We start from the raw sequence: 20,557 nt of genomic DNA on the forward strand, positions 1-20,557 counted from the left end.
TGCATGGACTGTACAGTACCTTGGTGACTCGAAGTTGTCTCTCATACTGTTCCTTCTCTTCCTCCAACTCCTCCACTTTATTCTTAAGTTTCTTGACTTCTTGCAAAAAATCCTATGGGAAAACATAAGAAAAACAGGTTTAATTAAACCAAAAATGACTTAACCAATAAAATTATTAGGACGGAGTGGGTGGGGGTGTCCAAATGGGTAATTCTGTTACCAAACATGCTAAGATGGAAGGAAATTCAAAGAGCAGGTTAACACTCATTGCAGTTGTAAAGGTCTCCCCAGTCAGAAACAGTGGTTAATGCAGGAACCAGGACCTCCCGTAAAGAGCCACCAGGACGTGCGGTTATCAAAAGGAGTTGGAAATTAGAACCCTTCAAAGGGATCATATATATGAGCATGAAGAGACTGCACATCTTATACTCCAATGGTTATGTCTAATTTACAAGTTAATGATTGTTTCTATCTCAAATTTCATTTATTGGATAAGTACTTTCCTACAAACCTGGTTAGTCAAAGATTCTGTCATGCAAGTAATACACACACAAGATACTGTCAAGTCACATGGTTACTTTAAGAGAAATGCTATTTTTTATATGGTACTGTGACCTGGAACACAATTGCGACAGTTAAAAAAATGGTAAATAATACTGTTTGGAGTGTCTATGCATCACCTCAAAGAATGGAAGCATGAGGAAAACCATAAGTCTCCATTTCTGCAAGAACATCCCAAAGAAATGAACACTACAGACACAGCAAAAATTGTTAGTTTGTTTCTCTGGGAAATTTTCTGTACCAGTTGCGATGTGGATTGGTTAAAAGGGGAGAGGCGAAGATTTGTGTGTGTGTGTGTGGGGGGGCAGTAGAGGGTAAGACACAGTCATCCATGAAGTCTCCCTACATTTGTAGTCAGTGCTCCGTTGTGCTTCCAAGTACTGAGGCCACGCAGGCTCAGGTTTGTGCCACTCAGCCCGACCACAGGGCTGTGACCCTGGGCTTGGTCAGCACGTGGCTCTCCACGCTGGGTGTCACCATCTTCCAGGGCCCGCTTCTCCTGAATGCGATTGCTGATTTCCTCTTGAAACCTGCACATCTGCTCCTGGAGCTCACTAATGAGATTTACCACGCACTGGGAGGAAAGACCCAATGAACCATGGCAGGCAAATCAAGGGTGGTGGTAGAGAAGGAAATTATTGAAATAAAGAAAAATACAAATGAAGCAGTCAGTTGCAAGGTCATAAAATGTGAATCTAGGACTTTTTTGCTACCCTAGCAACCCATGGCAATATGGCCGACCTGGCTACTATCAAAGAGAAAAACACTCCCAAAGACGTGAAAGAATAAAGAATAACAATGGCAAGAGAGAAGGTTAGGCCTTTTGGGAAAAGTGGCTATTCGGTAATAGTCTAATACAAAATAGCTTATAGATTAATTCAACATAATATGAATTTGGCCAGAAATAGAAAATGCACAGTGAAAGTACTGCACGGTGCATTTTGGTTGTAATCAGTGTTAGTATTTTGTTTGTTGTTCCCTTGTAAGTGTGTACACTGAACAACACTTTCTACAGCTGAGTGAACAGGAAAATATGGGCCAAAGTGACGTTTACGCTACAAATATTAATAAGTGCACAAATTCCAGTTATGTTTAATAATACTCCACCCTCCGCACATCATTCACGTCATCATTTGGTGACCAATGTAGTCAGCAGTGCAAATTTGACATTTTCTGGCTAAAGTCCCCTGGCAATGTCTCTGGATGCCATGTGATGTCTTTGTCCCCACGGGGGTCGCGGGCGTGCTGGAGCCTATCCCAGCCGTCATCGGGCAGTAGGCGGGGGTCACCCTGAACCGGTTGCCAGCCAATCGCAGGGCACACAGAGACGAACAATCATCCACACTCGTACTCATACCTAGGGACAATTTAGAGTCTTCAATTGGCCTACCAAGCATGTTTTTAGGATGTGGGAGGAAACCGGAGTGCCCGGAGAAAACCCACCCGGACTCGGGGAGAACATGCAAACTCCACACAGGGAGGGCCGGAGGTGGAATTGAACCCGCACCCTCCTAACTGTGAGGCGGATGTGCTACCCAGTGCTCCACCGAGCCGCCCTTACTTGTGAACAATCTTTAGTTAAACATTTTTTTTTAATTAAATTAAAAATTGACGCATTTGGCTTCCTGTAAATGTGTGCTCGGGACAACCATTAGGCGAATGGAGGATAACGCCAACTGTGACTAAGAGAGAACGTTGCGCAAATGAGATGTGGGAGAATATGTTTGAGATTGGTGAAAGCACACTTTTGGGGGGGGTTTCAAAACGTGCATTCCAAATATTAAAAAGGCGAAAGGCATTTATTTCAATGGCAAATTGTCCAGGATGGGGATTCATTATTATTTTTGAGCAACATAAGCAAAACTGTTGATCTGTCATGATACAACGGTTGACATCAAGCAAACATGAAATTTGTGTCAAGTATTCAAATATATCACAACCATATGGCCCCCATCAAAGCTTCTTGTAAGATGCAAAACATTTTCTCAGAGGTAAAAAAAAAAAAAAAAAAAAAGGAAATATTATATACTTGGATACAAATAGACAGGATAGACCATTAAGTTGGAACTCAAGCTCCCTTCAGCAGGACCTAAATTTTATGATGACCATATAATGCCATAATCTCATACAAACACCATGTTTAGCCTCATTTTAATATGTTGGTATATTTAAAAGTACATAATGATTAAAGTTAAAAAAAACACGCACGCACGCAAACACACACGCACGCACGCACACGCACACAAACTTATATATAAGCAGAACTTTGCCTACCTCTGCTTTGTTCTGGTTTGTGTCCATGGGATCTTGTGGATGTGTTTTCTGCGTTTCCTCAATGCTAACCAACTTCAGTTTCAGGTATGAGACCTCATCCATCAGATCTAACTTCTGAGTTTCCAGAGACGTCCTGCTCACCAGTTCCTGAGAAAAACAAAGACACAGAATCAATAACATGAGTTGGAAAAAAAACAATTATTCACAAACATAGTAAATGTCCGAACATAATGTACCAGAGCAAAGACGAGAGACGTTTAGGCGTTCCTAAGTTCAGTGTTCTTCCCACACTGAGAAATCAGACTTGACTGGGGACCCGGACCCCATGAAGCTAAATATACACACACTCATACACAGGCAAGTCAAGGGCTCTATTAATAAAACCCGATGCCTCCATGGTATGGCAGACAAAAAAAAAAAAAAAAAGTGTGTGAAAGCGAAAATTGATGGTGGGCACAAAATTGTCTATGTATGTCTTCTCTCTAAAGTCTCTGACCACAAGTGTTTTCATTTCCTCTTTGGAAGTACCGTAATTTTCGGACTATAAGTCGCTCCGGTGTATAAGTCGCACCAGCCATAAAATGCACAATAAAGTGGAAAAAAACATGTATAAGTCGCACCGGAGTATAAGTCGCACTTTTGGGGCAAATGGATTTGTCAAAATCCAACACCAAGAACAGACATGAACCAGCAACAACAGGCTAAACGATATGGTATGCTAACGTGACATATACACAAACAAGGAGCTGAGAACGTGCCTGACGTAACATTCAGAGTTATTCTAATAACTATTACATAAATAACACGTTTATAAAACCATCTGTGTCACTCCAATTCATTAAATCAATCAATCGTCCTTTATGTAAACAATGTCGGGTATGCGCCGCGCCGCTGACATCGGACTCGTTGTAAGGCATTTTTAATTATTCCACAGACCCACATAATGATATATAAAGTATATTTCAAATAACTATCATATAACAACAATATTATCAAACCATCTGTGTCACTCCTAATCATTAAATCCATCAATCAAATTCCTCATCCTTTATGTCAACAATGCCGTGCGCACAGATCTAGTATATAACTACACTGCTCAAAAAAATTAAAGGAACAGTTTTTTTATCAGGGTATGGCATGAATTCAATTACACTTTTCTGATAAGGTTTTGGTCAGGCACGTGGCAGAGGGGGTTGTTAATCACTTTCAGCTGCATTGGTGTTGATGGAATTCACAACAGGTACACTAGAGGGGCAACAACAAGATGGTCCCCAAAACAGGACTGGTTTTGCAGGTGGAGGCCATTTCAAGTTCCTCCCTCTTGATCTTTTTTAACTGTGTTTCCACAAGTGTTGGCAAGAGTCATTATCACGACTGGAAGCATGAGGCAATTTCTTAACCCTCCTGAAGTTGCGCAGATTGTACAACTCTTCCAGGATGACACCCATGTGTGCTGTTGCAATAAGTTTTGACATGTCTCTCAGTACAATCTCCAGAGAATGGAGGGGATTCCAGGAGACAGGCAGTTGCATTTGCCATAGAACACCAAAATTGGCAAGTCCGCCACTGGCGCCCTGTGCTTTTCACAGATGAGAGCAGGTTTACGCTGAGCACTTGTGATAGACGTGAAAGGGTCTGGAGAAGCCAAGGAGAGCGCTATGCTGCCTGCAACATCATTCAGCATGACCGGTTCGGTGGTGGGTCAGTGATGGTCTGGGGAGGCATTTCCATGGAGGGACGAACAGACCTCTACAGGCTAGAGAACGGCAGTCTCACTGACATTAGGTATCGGGATGAAATCCTCGCACCCATGGTCAGACCCGACGCTGGTGCAGTAGGTCCTAGGTTCCTCCTGATCCACGACATTTCCGGCCTCATGTGGCAAGAGTATGCAGACAGTATCTGGAGGATGAAGGAATTGACACAATTGAATGGCCCTCACGATCACCTAATCTAAACCCGATAGAACACCTTTGGGACATAATGTTTCGGTCCATCAGACGCCGCCAGGTTGCTTGTTAGACTTTGCAGGAGCTTACTGATGCCCTTAGACAGATCTGGGAGGACATCGCACAAGACACCATCCGTCGTCTCATTAGGAGCATGCCTCGACGTTGTCAAGCATGCATACAAGCATGTGGGGGCTACACAAGATATTGAAAAGAGTTTTGAATTGCAGAAATTGAATTTAGGCAAAATGGACGAGCCTGCCATGCCTTGATTTTTGGGGTGTCTATATACTGAGCCCTCTGTAGGCTGAAAACCTTTATTAACATCAAAAGATGTGGCATCTTTTTGTTCCTGAGACATTAAACTGTCCATATCAGTATAGATATCCTTTTTTTTTTTACCATTGAAATCTGATGTGTTTTCAAAGTGTTCCTTTAATTTTTTTGAGTAGTGTATATTGTAGCGTTAACAAAGTACCAGGAAAGACGTGGGTATGGTAAATGGCTCTTTATTTAACAAAACAAGAGTTCAACGAGCCAACAACTACTGAACTGTAATGATAAAAACATATACAAGTTACTACACAAAATAAAATATAAATAACTATATAACAAATAACTATAACATAAATACGTTTTTGAAACCTTGTGTCACTCCAAATCATGAAATCCTTCAAACGTGGGGCCCTTCGTCATCTTTGTCATTCCGCGATCGTATCATTTGTCCTTTATGTAAACAACCGCCGCGCGGCACCGGTGACGTCACTTGCAGTTCAAATGACAGTAAAATCCCTTGCTAAATCGCGGTTTGTTTATCGCGGGTTCACTACATCGCGGATTTTTGAATTTTGAAAATTTGTGAAAAAAATCACATATAAATCGCTCCTGAGTATAAGTCGCCCCACCACCCAAACTATGAAAAAAGACGCGATTTATAGTCCGAAAATTACGGTAATCTCAATTTCTCTTTTTAAAATCAAATTTAAAGATCAATGGATTATTATTTTTTCAAAACACTGATAACCAATGTCTTGCTCCAGCTAATTGCAAAGAAAGCATTTGAGTCGTGAATGAAAAGATTCAGACACTATTTTATTACCGTATTTTCCACACCATAACGCACTTCAGGATGACAGACTCAATTACCATTTTTTTTTGTACTTAATCCACACACAGAATATTGTACATGCATGCAATGGTTTACGGTGATAAAAAAAAAAAGTCATAGGAGCAAGGCAGTCAGTTCCATTGTATTTTATTCTACTATTTAATCATGCACTGAATTGTACACACATTGTTAATCGATATTAATACGCAAATCCATCAAAATACTCCTCTTCTGTATCCCAATTAAACAGTTAAACAAGTTTGGCATTAAACATGCCAGGTTCCCTCTCGTCATTGTCTCGTCGTTGTCACGTTGTTCTTCCGCAGTGATCCTGGCTTTCCAGAAAGCTTGAGTTGTTTCATGTAAGCATGTCTCTTTGTCGATGCAATTTTAGAGGGTCCTAATGGTGTTTGCTTTGCACAAACAATAGTATTTATTGATCAATACGCTACATGTTACGTACAGTCCTCTGATTGTTTTTTTTGCCCGTAAAACGTAATGTACTCTGACTGGTTCATTGGGTCTACATATTACGCCTGTATATTACGGAAGCCACACAAAAGAAATTTACAGATTTTGGAATTTGGTCCACAAAAAAAGGCGCACCTTACTAAAAGGTGCACCTACGATTTTTGAGAAAACTAAAGGCTTTTAAGTGCACCTTTTGGTGTGGAAAATACAGTACTAGTTTTACAAAGCTTTTCACTTTAAACTAGGGATGCAATTAAAGTTTGGAAGCTACCAAAATTTATTGGTCAAAAGTGCAAACTAAACAGGCAGAAACGAAGCGTTGTGATGACTCGTGCAAAAATCTAAAAAAAACAAACTGCAAAACTCTTTCCTGTCATAACCCACTGGCTTGGATCTTGGGGTAAGATTAATGCTGAAAGAGAAGTGACCGAGAAGACGGGGGTTTTATACTGGTTACCCCGCCCAGAGTACCGGCTGTCCACAAAAAAGAAAAAAATCAAGGTACCCATGGAACTTGGACTACTTTGGGTAAGATTAGTTTTACACATGTCGTTCCTGAGTAGTCGCCCCCCCACCCAACTATAAAAAAAAAAAAAACACGACTTATAGTTAAAAAAATACGATACTCTTTCTGGCACTGTCTAAAATGTTAGAATTTTCAAAAAAATACAGTATAATTTGCTATATGTACTTATATGCATTTCACCTACTAAAGAGAAGGTGTAGATGTAACACATGGGGGGGGGGCATAAATGTGAATTTGAAGAATTGTCCAATACTTTCAATGTAAATTATGGTTTCATGAAAGAGAAAGAAAAGAAAAAAAACAGACTGTACATTGCACAGTGGTTATAAGGTCCAATGCTTTTATGTCTGATGATTGTTTATTTTTACACTGGCATGAATTAAATGCTAAAATGTTCATCAAACACTGCCCAAACATTCAACTGACATGTATATTTTCTTTTGAAAATGTGTTTTAAAATATAAACTCAATTTGAACACAATTAGGCTTATTGCTGGCCAGCAAAGGAAGTAAGATTCATCGTTGATCTGGAAACTATAATTTCTTTGAGGCAGACAGCAAACATTAATCATTGTTCAATTACATTGCAAATACACTCCATACCCTGTTGTTTTTTCTTCTTCTATATTTACCAACAGAAAAATAGGTGCTTGGATTAAAGTAATTCTTGATAGGGTCACATTCATTGTTCATTGTGGCCATTGTAGCATGGCTTTGTTGTTAAAATGCCTATTGGAACAAAAGAGTTGATTTTTACTCACATAGTTTTCTTCCCTTTCTATAGCAGGTCTTCAAGAATCTTAAACCCTCTTTACATTAAAAAAAAGCAGACAGGGCTGAACTGCGAGGGGCTTTCCCACAATCAACATCCGAATTACAACTGGCCCAGAGGGAGGGAAGGGAATTTTTGCATGAAGCGAACCTCCCCTCTTACTCACTTCACTTCTAAGCTTCTGATTATCACGTCAAGCTATCCATCAATTTATCCAGTGCAGCAGTGCAAGCAGAACCAAGCTGGGTACACCATGAACACATCACCAATACCAGAGATGACATTTGAAACCAACCATATCCTAATAACAACATTCATACCGCAGTGATGGTGAAGCTGCAGATTTTCCAGCATGCTTGGCAGCACTCTTTGTACAAAGTTAATAGTTACTGCTTCTTGCTTGAAAAATCAAAGACAAAAAAGAACAAAGGAATATTTGAAATGAAAGAGCAAAAGGAACATTTTAAGATTGAATGTTGGCTCCTACCCAAATGGGAATGTAACAAAAGCAGTTAATCACAGATGTCTCTTAAAATGCAAGGAGAGACTGTAGAAGGTACATTAATGAAATAATTTAAAGTGTGAAAATTGGCATTATGAATAAGTGATATAATGGGTGATTTTCAAAGTCAATAGCTTTAAATGTGTCAGGCTCATTAATTGAAGAGATTACAAATCCATGTTGGATGTCTACAACAAACATCAGTTTTAGTTTATCACAGTGAGCTCACGAAGACTCCAAATGGAGAGCTGAAAACCCCAAATGATCCCAGCGCGACACACACACACACACACACACACACACACACACACACACACACACACACACACACACACACACACACACACACACACGCACACGCACGCACACGCACGCACACACACACACGCGCACACACGCGCACACACACGCACACACACGCACACACGCACACACGCACACACGCGCACACACGCACACAGTATTTACGTAGCAATGACAGCTGTCTGTTAATTTGTTATCTAACACTAGTCTCACTTCGAGCAGGATAATCTGCAGTCTTAAAACATCATTTATCTGGAATCTGTGGCCATAAGTGTGCCGTGCTAACCCGTAATGAGAACAACCATGTAACAAACTTTCACCTTTCACGTCTTTTCACCAGCTTTTACAGATCTCAGAAATAAACAATTTGTTCTGTAATTTAACAGATGGCACCATTAATTGATCTGAGCATTCAATTGAAAAGGTGATGACACAGAATGAATATTTATTAACTTTAAATGTTGCATAAATGAGATAACGCCGAAGTCATACAATAAGTGTGCAAAAGAAGGACAAAACAATGCACAAGACAAAACACAGAAAGACAGCCAGTCATTGTTATTACTGTCCATCTCATTTCAACAATAACTCACATTTGTTTAGCAGTATGACGCTGTCAATCATTATCTTTCTAATGGGACAATATTAAACACAAACAGCACGAATATTACCGCTAAGCAGGACAGCAGCTGCGGATCAATACAGCTAAATCCAATAAAGGCTCTAAACTTAACAAACACCTCTCAAGAGGCATTGTTTAGGAGATCTCTTGCAGTGACAGTTAGTTTGAAATGTTAAAATCCCTGTTGGCTTATTGACACTTTCAAAAAAGCAGTAACCATTAATTTTGTTCATCAATAATATTTTATTAAGCGGCTGGAACAGTGAAAGCTGCGAGGACCCATTTTACTTTTAGTGGTGACAACGCAGAAGACAAAGGATCCATTGTAATGTTTGAACAGAGAATAGATTCACTGGTAAACTCAGTTGCGCTATTGTTGAGCCTGGGATGGCCATGCTCAAACGTTTGCCTCAATGATGAGGTCAAAAACATTTGCGCCAATGGAGATACAAAATGCAACTATTTAGTACAAAATCTTAGTTTCAATTTATTGAAACTGCCAATCAATTGCCCAAAATTTGGCAATTTATTATTCATACATGTTTGGGGTATATTTATGGCTGAATCACTTGCTTATTAAAATTGTAGAGGATCATATGGTGCTCGTGTAAATAAAGTTATTCATAGTTTTGGAGCCACAAAAAAGTTTTTGTATGTGGCAGCTTTCCAGTGTCAGTGTTACCTGTTGCAGCATCTCCTCAGTGAAGGCTAGTTTCCGTCTGTGTTCCTCAAGTGAGCTTTCTAGATCCCTGATCTTCTCCCCTTGGGCCTCCACCTGGTCCGTCAGTACACTTACCTAACAGTGGCACAATTATTTATTATTACATTTACACAGTATAATTAGTCGATGAACAGAAAATGTCTGAATACAATGTTTTACTAGCTTGCATAACAACATTCCTTTGTTCTGTTTCATTGGTCAACAAAAAAAGATATCACACATGAGATTCCTCAACTTAACAACACCATTCTATTACTCAGCAAGTGTATCACGAAGGAATCTGAGCTAGACATTTACAATAATCCCCATGACACTCACCTCCTGCCAAGCCTACAAGGTAAAGACATGCAAACAGACAGACACATACCCCTTTCTAAGAAATTGTGTGGAATTCCTCCTCAGTAGCTGATTCACTGTTACTTCAACTCCCATTACAGTCAACCCCGCAGCCATTTTCTAACCTAAGGCACCCTTGTTAAAAGGACAGTGTGTAGACAGTTTGGATTCATTCATTTTAAAAATCCATGAATAAGTATCCAGTAGTATGCAATTTGTTGGATCAATGACTGTGTGTAACAAATGCAATGCACTTTGTCATTTGTAATGACATTTTACTTGCATCGCTGGTGTATATGTGGCATTATTGTGCATGCACTTTGACCTTTGGTCATTGTATTCTAGTAGTTTACCACTAGACGGCACAAAATTCTACACATTTATTTTAATGTGAAGCTCCTTTTTCATGAACTGTCTCATGGTTGATTACAAATAATCTTATGATAAAGTGCATGTTCATTTTTCTACCAGGTGCTAAAACAATAGCACAAATTATGTACACACAAGTAAGCCTGTAAGTGAAGCAGGTGAAAGCTGCACTGATAACAGCGAAAGGACCAAACTGCACACAGACAATCTGGAAAAACAAGTTCCGGGCACCTTGGGTATCAGCAACCGTGGTCACATAGAAACAATGAGAATTCCATTTTGTCAGTTTCAGTTTTGTGTTTGTGCACAAAAAAAATACACCCAGCTGATTCATTCAATTTAGAGGTGAACACTGTACTGATCAAAGCTGCATAAAGTACCTAGTAAAGTGAAAGAAGTGTCTGGTGACTATATGATCTGGTGTTAACAGCAACCAGTGAATGCAAGTACATGCTTGAAAGGGTCAAAGACGTTCAGGCATGCTTTATTTGGAACAACATATAATCTTCACAACCAGGAACTCAGATGTGTATCGAGTGTGGCACCAAACCTTCCAGAGTAATCCCATTTACACTTACAATGATTGCATTAACACAAACACAAGTGACTTCATCTTTTTAGAGATAAATAAAATTAAAAGTAAATTTACGCACACACGCACACAAAGAAATTGCTCACCTGTAAAACCAAGGACTCCTTGTCACCCTCTAGACGGAGCAGTCTCTCTTGGTAGGTTTCATTGTTGGAAGGAGGACACAGGTTCACCTGGACAAACACAGAGAGCAGAAATATAATTGTTATGTCAGTTGATGTGATTATATCTTCATTGTCTATTGACCTAATGGGTCCTAATGAAATAGTTGCTTGAGAATCTTGTCTACAGGTCAAACAACCCTAACCCTAAGCAATTTCTAGAAAAAGTAGCAAGGAACACTTGAAAATTATGATGTTTCTATACATATTGATATTTGACTAAATTGCAATTTCCCATAGCTGATGTCTTATTGTTCTTTAGACATCATGAACTTGAGAGACTGAATCAACAATGCCCCTGCCACCCAGCAATTTGCCTCAAATATGTTGAGACTTGATTCACCAACAAAAACATAGTACAGCATTGACTACATTTCTAAAAATAAATCAACAAAAAAATATCCAACAATTATAGTGACTATTACTGCTTATGAAACAGGATATCAAACTTTGGGATTTCAGAACATGCAGTTAATCAAGTTAAGTGACAAAAGATGAGTGGCTGGGATTGGAGGCAGCAGTATCTTAATACCAGAGTGTAAAACATTCTACTCAAGATGAAAATAAATACAGAGCTTGTGATTGCCTTTAGTGTGTCTTGTTTTAATGTTTGGTGTTATACAACTGGAAAAAAGATTGTGCTATCACTAGGGCAATTTGAATGCATCTGGGTCACAAGGTGCTTGATTTCTTTTTCTTTTAATGTCAAAGTCACCAATGTGTGCAAGATGTTTCCGAGGACATGCTGCAAGGGCTACTCACATAAAAACAAGTCTTTCACAAAGCACAAGGTAGCCTGCTGACCTATGAAACGTCATAAGAGGTCTCATTCTTCTCAAGACAACCAGGCAGGATTTGTTGTTGCACATTGTGAAACATTCTAGGAATTCGAATTGAAGATTCATTCTAGGAATTCAAATTGAAGATTTATATATACATATATTTTATGTTTGAGGCTACCAACTTCTTACTCATGGAAAATGTTAATTCAATTCATAAAACATCTTTTTTAATTGAGATGATCCCAAATTTAGGATTTAAACAAATCATGTATCATACTGACAATCTTCTAGTGACCAAAAGGAGGCAGTTATTCAAAATATGAATAAACAAGCTGGCAATTGCAGGGCGGGTGAAAGATAGTATGATGACTTAAGTGATATTTCTGATGACTGTATCAAGAATACAATTTATTTTGATAAGAATTCTGGCATGTGAGGTTAAGCCTTAATATTGTAGTCTGACCTATCTATATCCATTTGAACTTTTCATGCTTAGAAGTAATCCATGTGTTTGTCAATCACACACTTTCAGCAGACTCAAATCAAGTGTCAACGACACTTGGGACTGATAAAAGAAAAGTGACTATTTCTCTGTCACCTGTCGGCTTGTGTGACAACTGTCAAAGTTTTGCCTTTCCACAAACTACTACAACCTCAGTTAAATTTAAAGAAAGTATTTTTGAGGACGGGCTCATATTTACGAACCATACATATCTAAAATCCAAACCTTTTATATTAAATAAAGTCTACATGGGATGTGCGATGGGTTTCAAAATGCTCCAACACTGTTGATTGTCTTTCAAAAAGCTGTGCAATGTACATGCAACAAATGCTTTTTTAATATAATGGGTGGAGCAATGTATGACACTAGTGCTAAAGAATGCTGAAAAATACGACATGCAGCACCCCATTTACACGACTAACACAATACCTGTCTATCACACCACTATAGATGCACAGGATATGGACAACAACGCAGTCAATAGTGTACAAAATAGTGTCGCATTCCTGCAGTAATATTTCTATAGCTATCCTTGTACTTTACATAAACAATAACATCAGATCAATAATATTCACGTGTAATTATTTCACTGCTTGTGAATCTCAAAAGTTCTAGAGACGTTGACTAAGCTAGGTAGGCTATCTTCATATTGCAGGTCAACTCTAATTTCATCCCAAAACATCACAACTGTTTGACAAAACAGTAGGTCGTGAAAGCCATTGCAGTCAGAAGAGCATAAAACAGTATGTGGTGAAATGCTTTATAGCTGACAAATACTGCATGGGGGGGGGGGGGGCTGTAAAAGAACAAATGTGTCATGACTGAGACCTAATGGGGTGGGGGGGCAACACTTCTCTAAACACTGGGTGCCATATGACGTCACTGCACAGAAAAATTGTGTTCACATTAGAAGTTCGGCTTTGGTATGTTATATAAAAGATCTGATTCAACAAAAACACAGACTTGGGAAGCACACCCTACAGTGTGAATGTAGCCTGATTTTCATCCATCATGGCAGCCCTTTTTTTCCATGTGTTGCTATAAAGCCACAAAAAGTCCAAGTAAAAGAGGCCACCACACAGGTCTCCTCTTATGTTGTCTTGTAAAAGTACAGATTCCTTGGATGCTTGCTACGACAAGTCCTCTTGTCGTGTAAGAGGACTAATACTTGATGAAAAGTCTGCAAAACAATTTTTAAATCAACCCCCAATGTTCCAGGCCTCGACCATTGGACCCTCATTTAACATAACTCATTCTGAAATCTGCATTACTCTGATCTCAGTCACAGATTTAACTTTGTACGAAACTTTGTGCTTGCCTACTTCAGGCATATAATATTTACCATGAATTACCATCATCAATGTTCAACTGTCTTGCTAAAATGCTACGAATATATATTTTTTTAATTTGATTTGATTTTGTTTATTTTGGCAAGTACAACACACTTATTAAAACTTCATTTCACATTTTGTTTTACATGACTTGTCAAAAAAGGAAATCGGGTTGAAGCAATTCTGCTTATCTAGTCCCGTCCCGATTACAACCAAGGTTTCACTGCCAGACACACAAACTACATTACACACTTCATTTAAAACGATAAAAACAATGTGTCCGACGACAACAATAAAGCCCCAAAACTACTGCCATCATCGGAAAATGTTGTTACTCCTGTAAACAAATGTGACTCTCAAGCTATAAGGGCAGATTTTGTGTCTCTGTTAAGACTGTCAATAATTGGATCTTGCAGTAGTATCACAGATGCGGCTTTGTCAACAGAAATCAGCTGATGGATAATTCGCCTAACCTGATACCATGGCCTTGGTGATGCATTCCTGTAAATCCCCTGAGAATTCTGCTATGAAATTGGAAACTAGTTAAGAAGACAACAGATACAAAAGACTGACCATAATGACATCATGCATCAAAGCTAGAAAATGATTTGCCAGAAAAACAATGTTTCATCACCACAGTTTTCCTTTTATGCTGTCTTGTAAAAGTACAGATTAAGCATTAGGTGTGGTTGAGAGACATCACACTGAAATGATCAATTTAAGCTTAAACACTTACCTTTTTGAGCCACGAGAAGTGCTTGTAGACATCAATGGGAGTCTCCATGCTCCCAGCCCATTTCTGCCCTGTCTATTTCCTCTAGGATTTTATCTCAGCTGGTTAGAATGTGAGGCTCTCTGTCTCCCTCTCTTACTCCCTCCCTCCCTCCCTCTCTTTGTGTGTATTCAGACCAAGCCGACGTTAAGAAAGTCTTAAGTTTGAAGGAAGTAATGTCAAGTGTGAAAACGCATGACTTCAATGTTCACTATCATTTTTGTAAGATCTCTGCTGTCTAAGCAGAAAACTCCCTCTAAGTCCTTCTTCTTCCTGTTACTCTTTCCTTATCTTCCTCAGTAAGACTGACCTGTTGTTGTCTACATTCTGTCCCTCGATTTTCCCCTGTTTGTGTTCGTTTTTAACCCTTTTATCAACAAATACACCTTCCTTGCTTTCTTCGCGTTCATGCACTATTTTCTTAGCTTCCTTCTTGCACTGCTGCAGATGTCTGTTTTGCGGCCAAATGGCCAAGCCCAGAAAAAGGGGGTGGTCAAAAAGGTTTGCCTGTTTTGTCATCTGTTTGTGACCATCTTGGTTCAAAGTCAGCTTCCCACACACGCGCATGTCATGCTAGTCTCATTGATTGACATGTGTAAGCGTGATATAAATGTTTCACTCTTCTTTTTTATCCCACTTTGTCTCATAAACATACTTTGGTTTCCTTTCTGTGTCCCCGATGGAGCCACTCAGAAACTGTCAGTTATTCATCTCATGACATCATCAAGGGAGGAGACCTACATTGATAAAAACTGCCAATAAAAGATCAGATGTGGAAAACCATGTTTTTTCCCTTAAAGCTGCATTCCGCTGGAATTTGTTTGAGTTTGTAATTGCTACTGCCACCGGCGGTAATTACAATTTACTTGCACGATGCACATTCTCGTATGAGAGAAGACTCAACACAGAGGCTAGAATCGTTGTGACCAATTAACAACGTTTACAGAAGCAAAAAAAATAAAAAACGTAGACAGTTATTTTTTGACAAACCCTTCACTTTACTGTTCAGTGTGATAGACTGTGAAGGCTCTCGGCAATCGACATAGTGGGGTTTATATTCCGCTAGCAGGATGTAGTTACAAAATGCTATCGTTACCAAGGAAAATAGGGCTGCAAATATTTGTTTTTGTATTTATAGATATGTTTGTAGTATCCGTGAGTCATCACCTTATCGTGGTGGAGGGGTTTGAGTGCCCCTATGATCCGAGGAGCCGTGTTGTCTGGGGGTTCATGCCCCTGGTAGGGTCACCCATGGCAAAAGGGTCCTAGGTGAGGGGCCAGACAAAGCACAGCTCAGAAGACCCCTTATGATGAATAAAATATATGGACCTAGTTTTCCCTCGCCCGGACGCGGGTCACCTGGGTCCCCCTCTGGAGCCAGGCCTGGAGGTGGGGCTCGAAGGAGAGCGCCTGGTAGCCAGGCCTTCGTCCATGGGGCCTGGCCGGGCACAGCCCTATAGAAAACGTGGGTCCCCCTCCCCATGGGCTCACCACCTGTAGGAGGGGCCAAAGGGGTCGGGTGCAAAGCGAGCTGGGCGGCGGCCAAAGGTGGGGACGTTGGTGGTTTGATCCTCGGCTGCAGAAGCTGGCTCCTGGGACATGGAATGTCACCTCTCTGGCTGAAAAGGAGCCCGAACTGGTGTGTGAGGCAGAAAGGTTCCGACTAGACATAGTCGGACTTGCCTCCACACATAGTTTGGGCTCTGGTACAAGCCCTCTCGAGAGGGGCTGGACTCTCTTCCACTCTGGAGTTGCCCACGGTGAAAGGCGTCGAGCAGGTGTTGGCATACTTATTTCCCCCCGGCTGGGCGCCTGCACATTGGGGTTCACCCCGGTGAGCGAGAGGGTAGCCTCCCTTCACCTTCGGGAGGGGGGACGGGTCCTGACTGTTGTTTGTGTCTATGCACCGAACAGCAACTCAGAGTACCCACCCTTTTTGGGGTCCTTAGGCTTTGTGCGGTCTGCAGATGTGGCAGAGACATTAGTTTCGCTTTTGTCGGCATATTAAACCTGTAAGCATATTAACCCTGTAAGCTACATGTAGGGGAGGCCGCGTAGAGGCTGGCTTTTTCTCCCCTGGAGTGCTGGAGAGCGCTTCTTCTGGGGTGACTACTGGGTGACTTCAATGCTCACGTGGCCAATGACAGTGAGACCTGGAAGGGCATGATTGGGAGGAATGCCCCCCCTATCTGAACCCGAGCGGTGTTCTATTATTGCACTTCTGTGCTCGACACGGTTTTCCCATAATGAACACCATGTTCAAACATAAGGATGTCCATGTGTGCACTTGGCACCAGGACACCCTAGACCGCAGTTTGATAATTGACTTTGTAGTTGTGTCATCGTTTTTGCGGCCGCATGTTTTGGACACTCGGGTGAAGAGAGGGGCGGAGCTGTCAACTGATCACCACCTGGTGGTGGGTTGGCTCCGATGGTGGGGGAAGATAATGGTCCAACCTGGCAGACCCAAACGTTCTGTGAGGGTCTGCTGGGAATGTCTAGCAGAATCCCTTGTCAGGAAGAGCTTCAACTCCCACCTCCGGCAGAGCTTTTCCCACGTCCTGGGGGAGGCGGGGCACATTGAGTCCGAGTGGACCACATTCCGTGCCTGGGGGAGGCGGGGGACATTGAGTACGAGTGGACCATGTTCCACGCCTCCATTGTTGAGGCAGCCGACCGGAGCTGTGGCTGTAAGGTCGTCGGTGCCCGTTGTGGCGGCAATCCCCGGACCCGCTGGTGGACACCGGTGGTGAGGGATGCCGTCAAGCTGAAGAAGGAGTCCTATCGTTTAGGCCTGCGGGACTCCGGAGGCAGCTGAGGCAAAAACCCGGGCGTGGGAGGAGTTTGGTGAGGCCATGGAGAATGACTTCCGGACGGCTTCGAGGAAATTCTGGTCCACCATCCGGCGTCTCAGGAGGAGGAAGCAGTGCGCAGTCAACACTGTTTACAGTGGAGATGGCGTGCTGCTGACCTCGACTCGGGACGTCGTGAGTCGGTGGGGAGAATACTTTGAAGACCTCCTCAATTCCACCGTGTCGCCTTCCATTGTGGAAGCAGGGCCTGAAGACTCTGAGGCGGACTCTCCAATCTCTGAGGTCGAAGTCACTGAGGTAGTTAAAAAACTCCTTGGTGGCAGGGCCCCAGGGGTGGATGAGATCCGCCCGGAGTTCTTAAAGGCTCTGGATGTTGTGGGGCTGTCATGGCTCACACGCCTCTACAGCATTGCATGGACATCAGGGACAGTGCCTCTGGATTGGCAGACTTGGGTGGTGATCCCCCTCTTTAAGAAGGGGGACCGGAGGGTGTATTCCAATTACAGGGGAATCACACTCCTCAGCCTCCCTGGTAAGATCTATTCAGGGGTGCTGGAGAGGAGGGTCCGTCTGGAGGTCGAGCCTTGGATTCAGGAGGAGCAGTGGCTTTCCTCCTGACCGTGGAACAGTGGACCAGCTCTACACCCTCAGCAGGATCCTCGAGGGTGCATGGGAGTTCGCCCAATCAGTCCACATGTGTTTTGTGGACTTGGAGAAGGCGTTCGACCGTGTCCCTCGGGAGGTTCTGTGGAGGGTGCTTCGGGAGTACGGGGTGCCGAGCCAACTAATAAGGGCGGTTCGGTCCCTGTATCACCGATACAAGAGTTTGGTCCGCATTTCCAGCAGTAAGTCGGATTCGTTCCCAGTGAGGGTTGGACTCTGCCAAGGCTGCCCTTTGTCACCGTTTCTGTTCATAATTTTAATGGACAAAATTTCTAGGCGCAGCCGAGGCGTTGAGGGGGTCTGGTTTGGGGACCTCAGCATCGCGTCTCTGCTTTTTGCAGATGACGTGGTGCTGTTGGCTTCTTCAGGCTGTGATCTCCAGCTCTCACTGGAGCGGTTCGCAGCCGAGTGTGAAGCGGTCGGGATGAGGGTCAGCACCTCCAAATCTGAGTCGATGGTCCTCGGTCGGAAAAGGGTGGAATGCCCTCTCCGGATCGGGGATGAGGTCCTGTCCCAAGTGGAGTTCAAGAGGAGTTCAAGTATCTTGGGGTCTTGTTCACGAGTGAGGGCAGGTTGGAGCGCGAGATGGACAGGCGGATAGATGGACAGGCGGAATGTAGCAACATTACTGCCGATTGCTGTGCAGCATCGGCAGTAATGTGAACTCTGTACCGGTCTGTTGTGGTGAAGGGAGAGCTGAGCCAAAAGGCAAAGCTCTCAATTTACTGGTCGATCTATGCTCCTACCCTCATTTATGGTCACGAGCTATGGGTCGTGATCGAAAGAACGAGATCCAGGATACAAGCGGCCGGAATGAGTTTCCTCCGCAGGGTGTCCGTGCTTTCCTTTAGAGATAAGGTGAGAGTCATCTGGGAGAGACTCGGAGTAGAGCCGCTGCTCCTCCACATTGAGAGGAGCCAGATGAGGTGGCTCAGGCATCTCATCAGGATGCCTCCTGGACGACTCCCTGGGGAGGTGTTCCGGGCATGTCCCACCGGTAGGAGACCCCATGGACGACCCAGGACGCGCTGGAGAGATTATGTCTCTCAGCTGGCCTGGGAACGTCTTGGGATCCCCCGGGATGAGCTGGACGAAGTAGTTGGGGAGAGGGAAGTCTGGGAGTCCCTCCTAAAGCTATTGCCCCCGCGACCCAACCCCGGATAAGCGGAAGAAGATGGATGGATGTTTGTAGTATTTATATTGCAATTTGCATAATGTATATAGCAGTTGTAGGTTCTATTTTAAAACACACTTAACATACAGATAAAAATGTTGAGCCACAGTACTTTCGTCATTTGAAGTCAGCATGTCGAGAATGCTGCAAAGTGTAATCAAACTTATTCGATGTACTATCATCTTAATTCATTCATCATTGTAAGATATATAAGAGCAGCTGCTTCCCAGAGCAATATGCTACAATTAAGATGAACTGATTCATCAACTAAATTTAACTACTGTCAGTCACTGACCAATTGGCAAAATAATAATTTGTGGCAGTCTTAGCTGAGGATTGTTATTGCATAGCCTACACAGACTGTGTTAGTGGTCGACAGTAAGCTAAGGTCATCATGTGACACGCATAAAATAAAACTGGCCAGGGAATGCATGAAATTAACCCTGAATTAGAAATGTGAGAAGTATAAGTTGTTGTTTTTTCTTCATGAGTTAACGGTACTCTGTTTTTCGAATAAATTATAAGATCGCCCTCCTCACTCACCAGTGCATCCTCGGACATGCTCCCCCATACCTCAAAGAACTCCTTGCCCCCAAACCTGCCACCCGAAACCTCCGCTCATCCAATTCTCACCTTCTCCATGTCCCCAACACCAAGCTGCGCACCATGGGCGACCGGGCCTTCTGCCATGCAGCCCCCACACTGTGGAACTCCCTCCCCGACCACCTAAGAGCACCCCAATCCACTGACTCTTTCAAAACCGGACTTAAAACTCACCTCTTTACTTTGGCATTTCTGTAATTCCTGTTTTTATACCCTGGTTGTCGTCCAGTTGTTTTATACTTGTCCTTGCTTTTTATTCTTGTTTTTACTTGCCATGTAGCACTTTGAGATTCCTCCGAATATAAAGTGCGTTATAAATTTAATTTATTATTATTATTATTATTATGTGTGTGTGTGCATGTGGTTCTAATCTTTACCCCCCCAACTGACCCTACTGTCACTCTCTCTCCCCCCAGGTAAAACTGTCTAGAAGCGCCAGTGACAAACACACATATGAGAAGAACTAATATCTTTATGGTTTGGCAAATTGAACACGTGACGCTATGTACATAATGCATTCTGGGAACCTTGTGGCATTACCGTCATCATGAACAGTCGAAAGATATTATGCCTGTACCTCTTGTGACGTTTTTTTTCCGCGTTCCATACTTGTGGACGTCAGAAAAAACAAATAATCAAAGATGCATTTT

General features: G+C 42.3%; 1 protein-coding gene across 8 annotated transcripts in view; it reads right to left on the reverse strand.

The window, feature by feature from the left end:
- The window catches only part of ppfibp2b (PPFIA binding protein 2b), a 61,626-nt gene that overhangs the window by 17,580 nt on the left and 23,489 nt on the right, over positions 1-20,557 (reverse strand). For 6 of the 8 annotated variants that reach the window (XM_085913620.1, XM_085913623.1, XM_085913618.1 and 3 more), the window contains 5 exons: positions 11,193-11,279; positions 9,771-9,884; positions 2,836-2,982; positions 908-1,135; positions 20-112 (listed from right to left, as the gene is read on the reverse strand). In XM_085913620.1, coding sequence (XP_085769746.1) covers positions 20-112; positions 908-1,135; positions 2,836-2,982; positions 9,771-9,884; positions 11,193-11,279 — 669 coding nt within the window. Of the gene's footprint in view, positions 1-19; positions 113-907; positions 1,136-2,835; positions 2,983-9,770; positions 9,885-11,192; positions 11,280-14,618; positions 14,746-20,557 lie in introns of those variants that run through there. The other 2 variants (XM_085913622.1, XM_085913621.1) reach the window with 2 other exon arrangements.

The sequence above is a fragment of the Syngnathus leptorhynchus genome, chromosome 6, assembly GCF_054491065.1.
Source record: "Syngnathus leptorhynchus isolate UIUO chromosome 6, UIUO_Slep, whole genome shotgun sequence".
Classification (NCBI taxonomy): Eukaryota; Metazoa; Chordata; class Actinopteri; order Syngnathiformes; family Syngnathidae; genus Syngnathus; species Syngnathus leptorhynchus.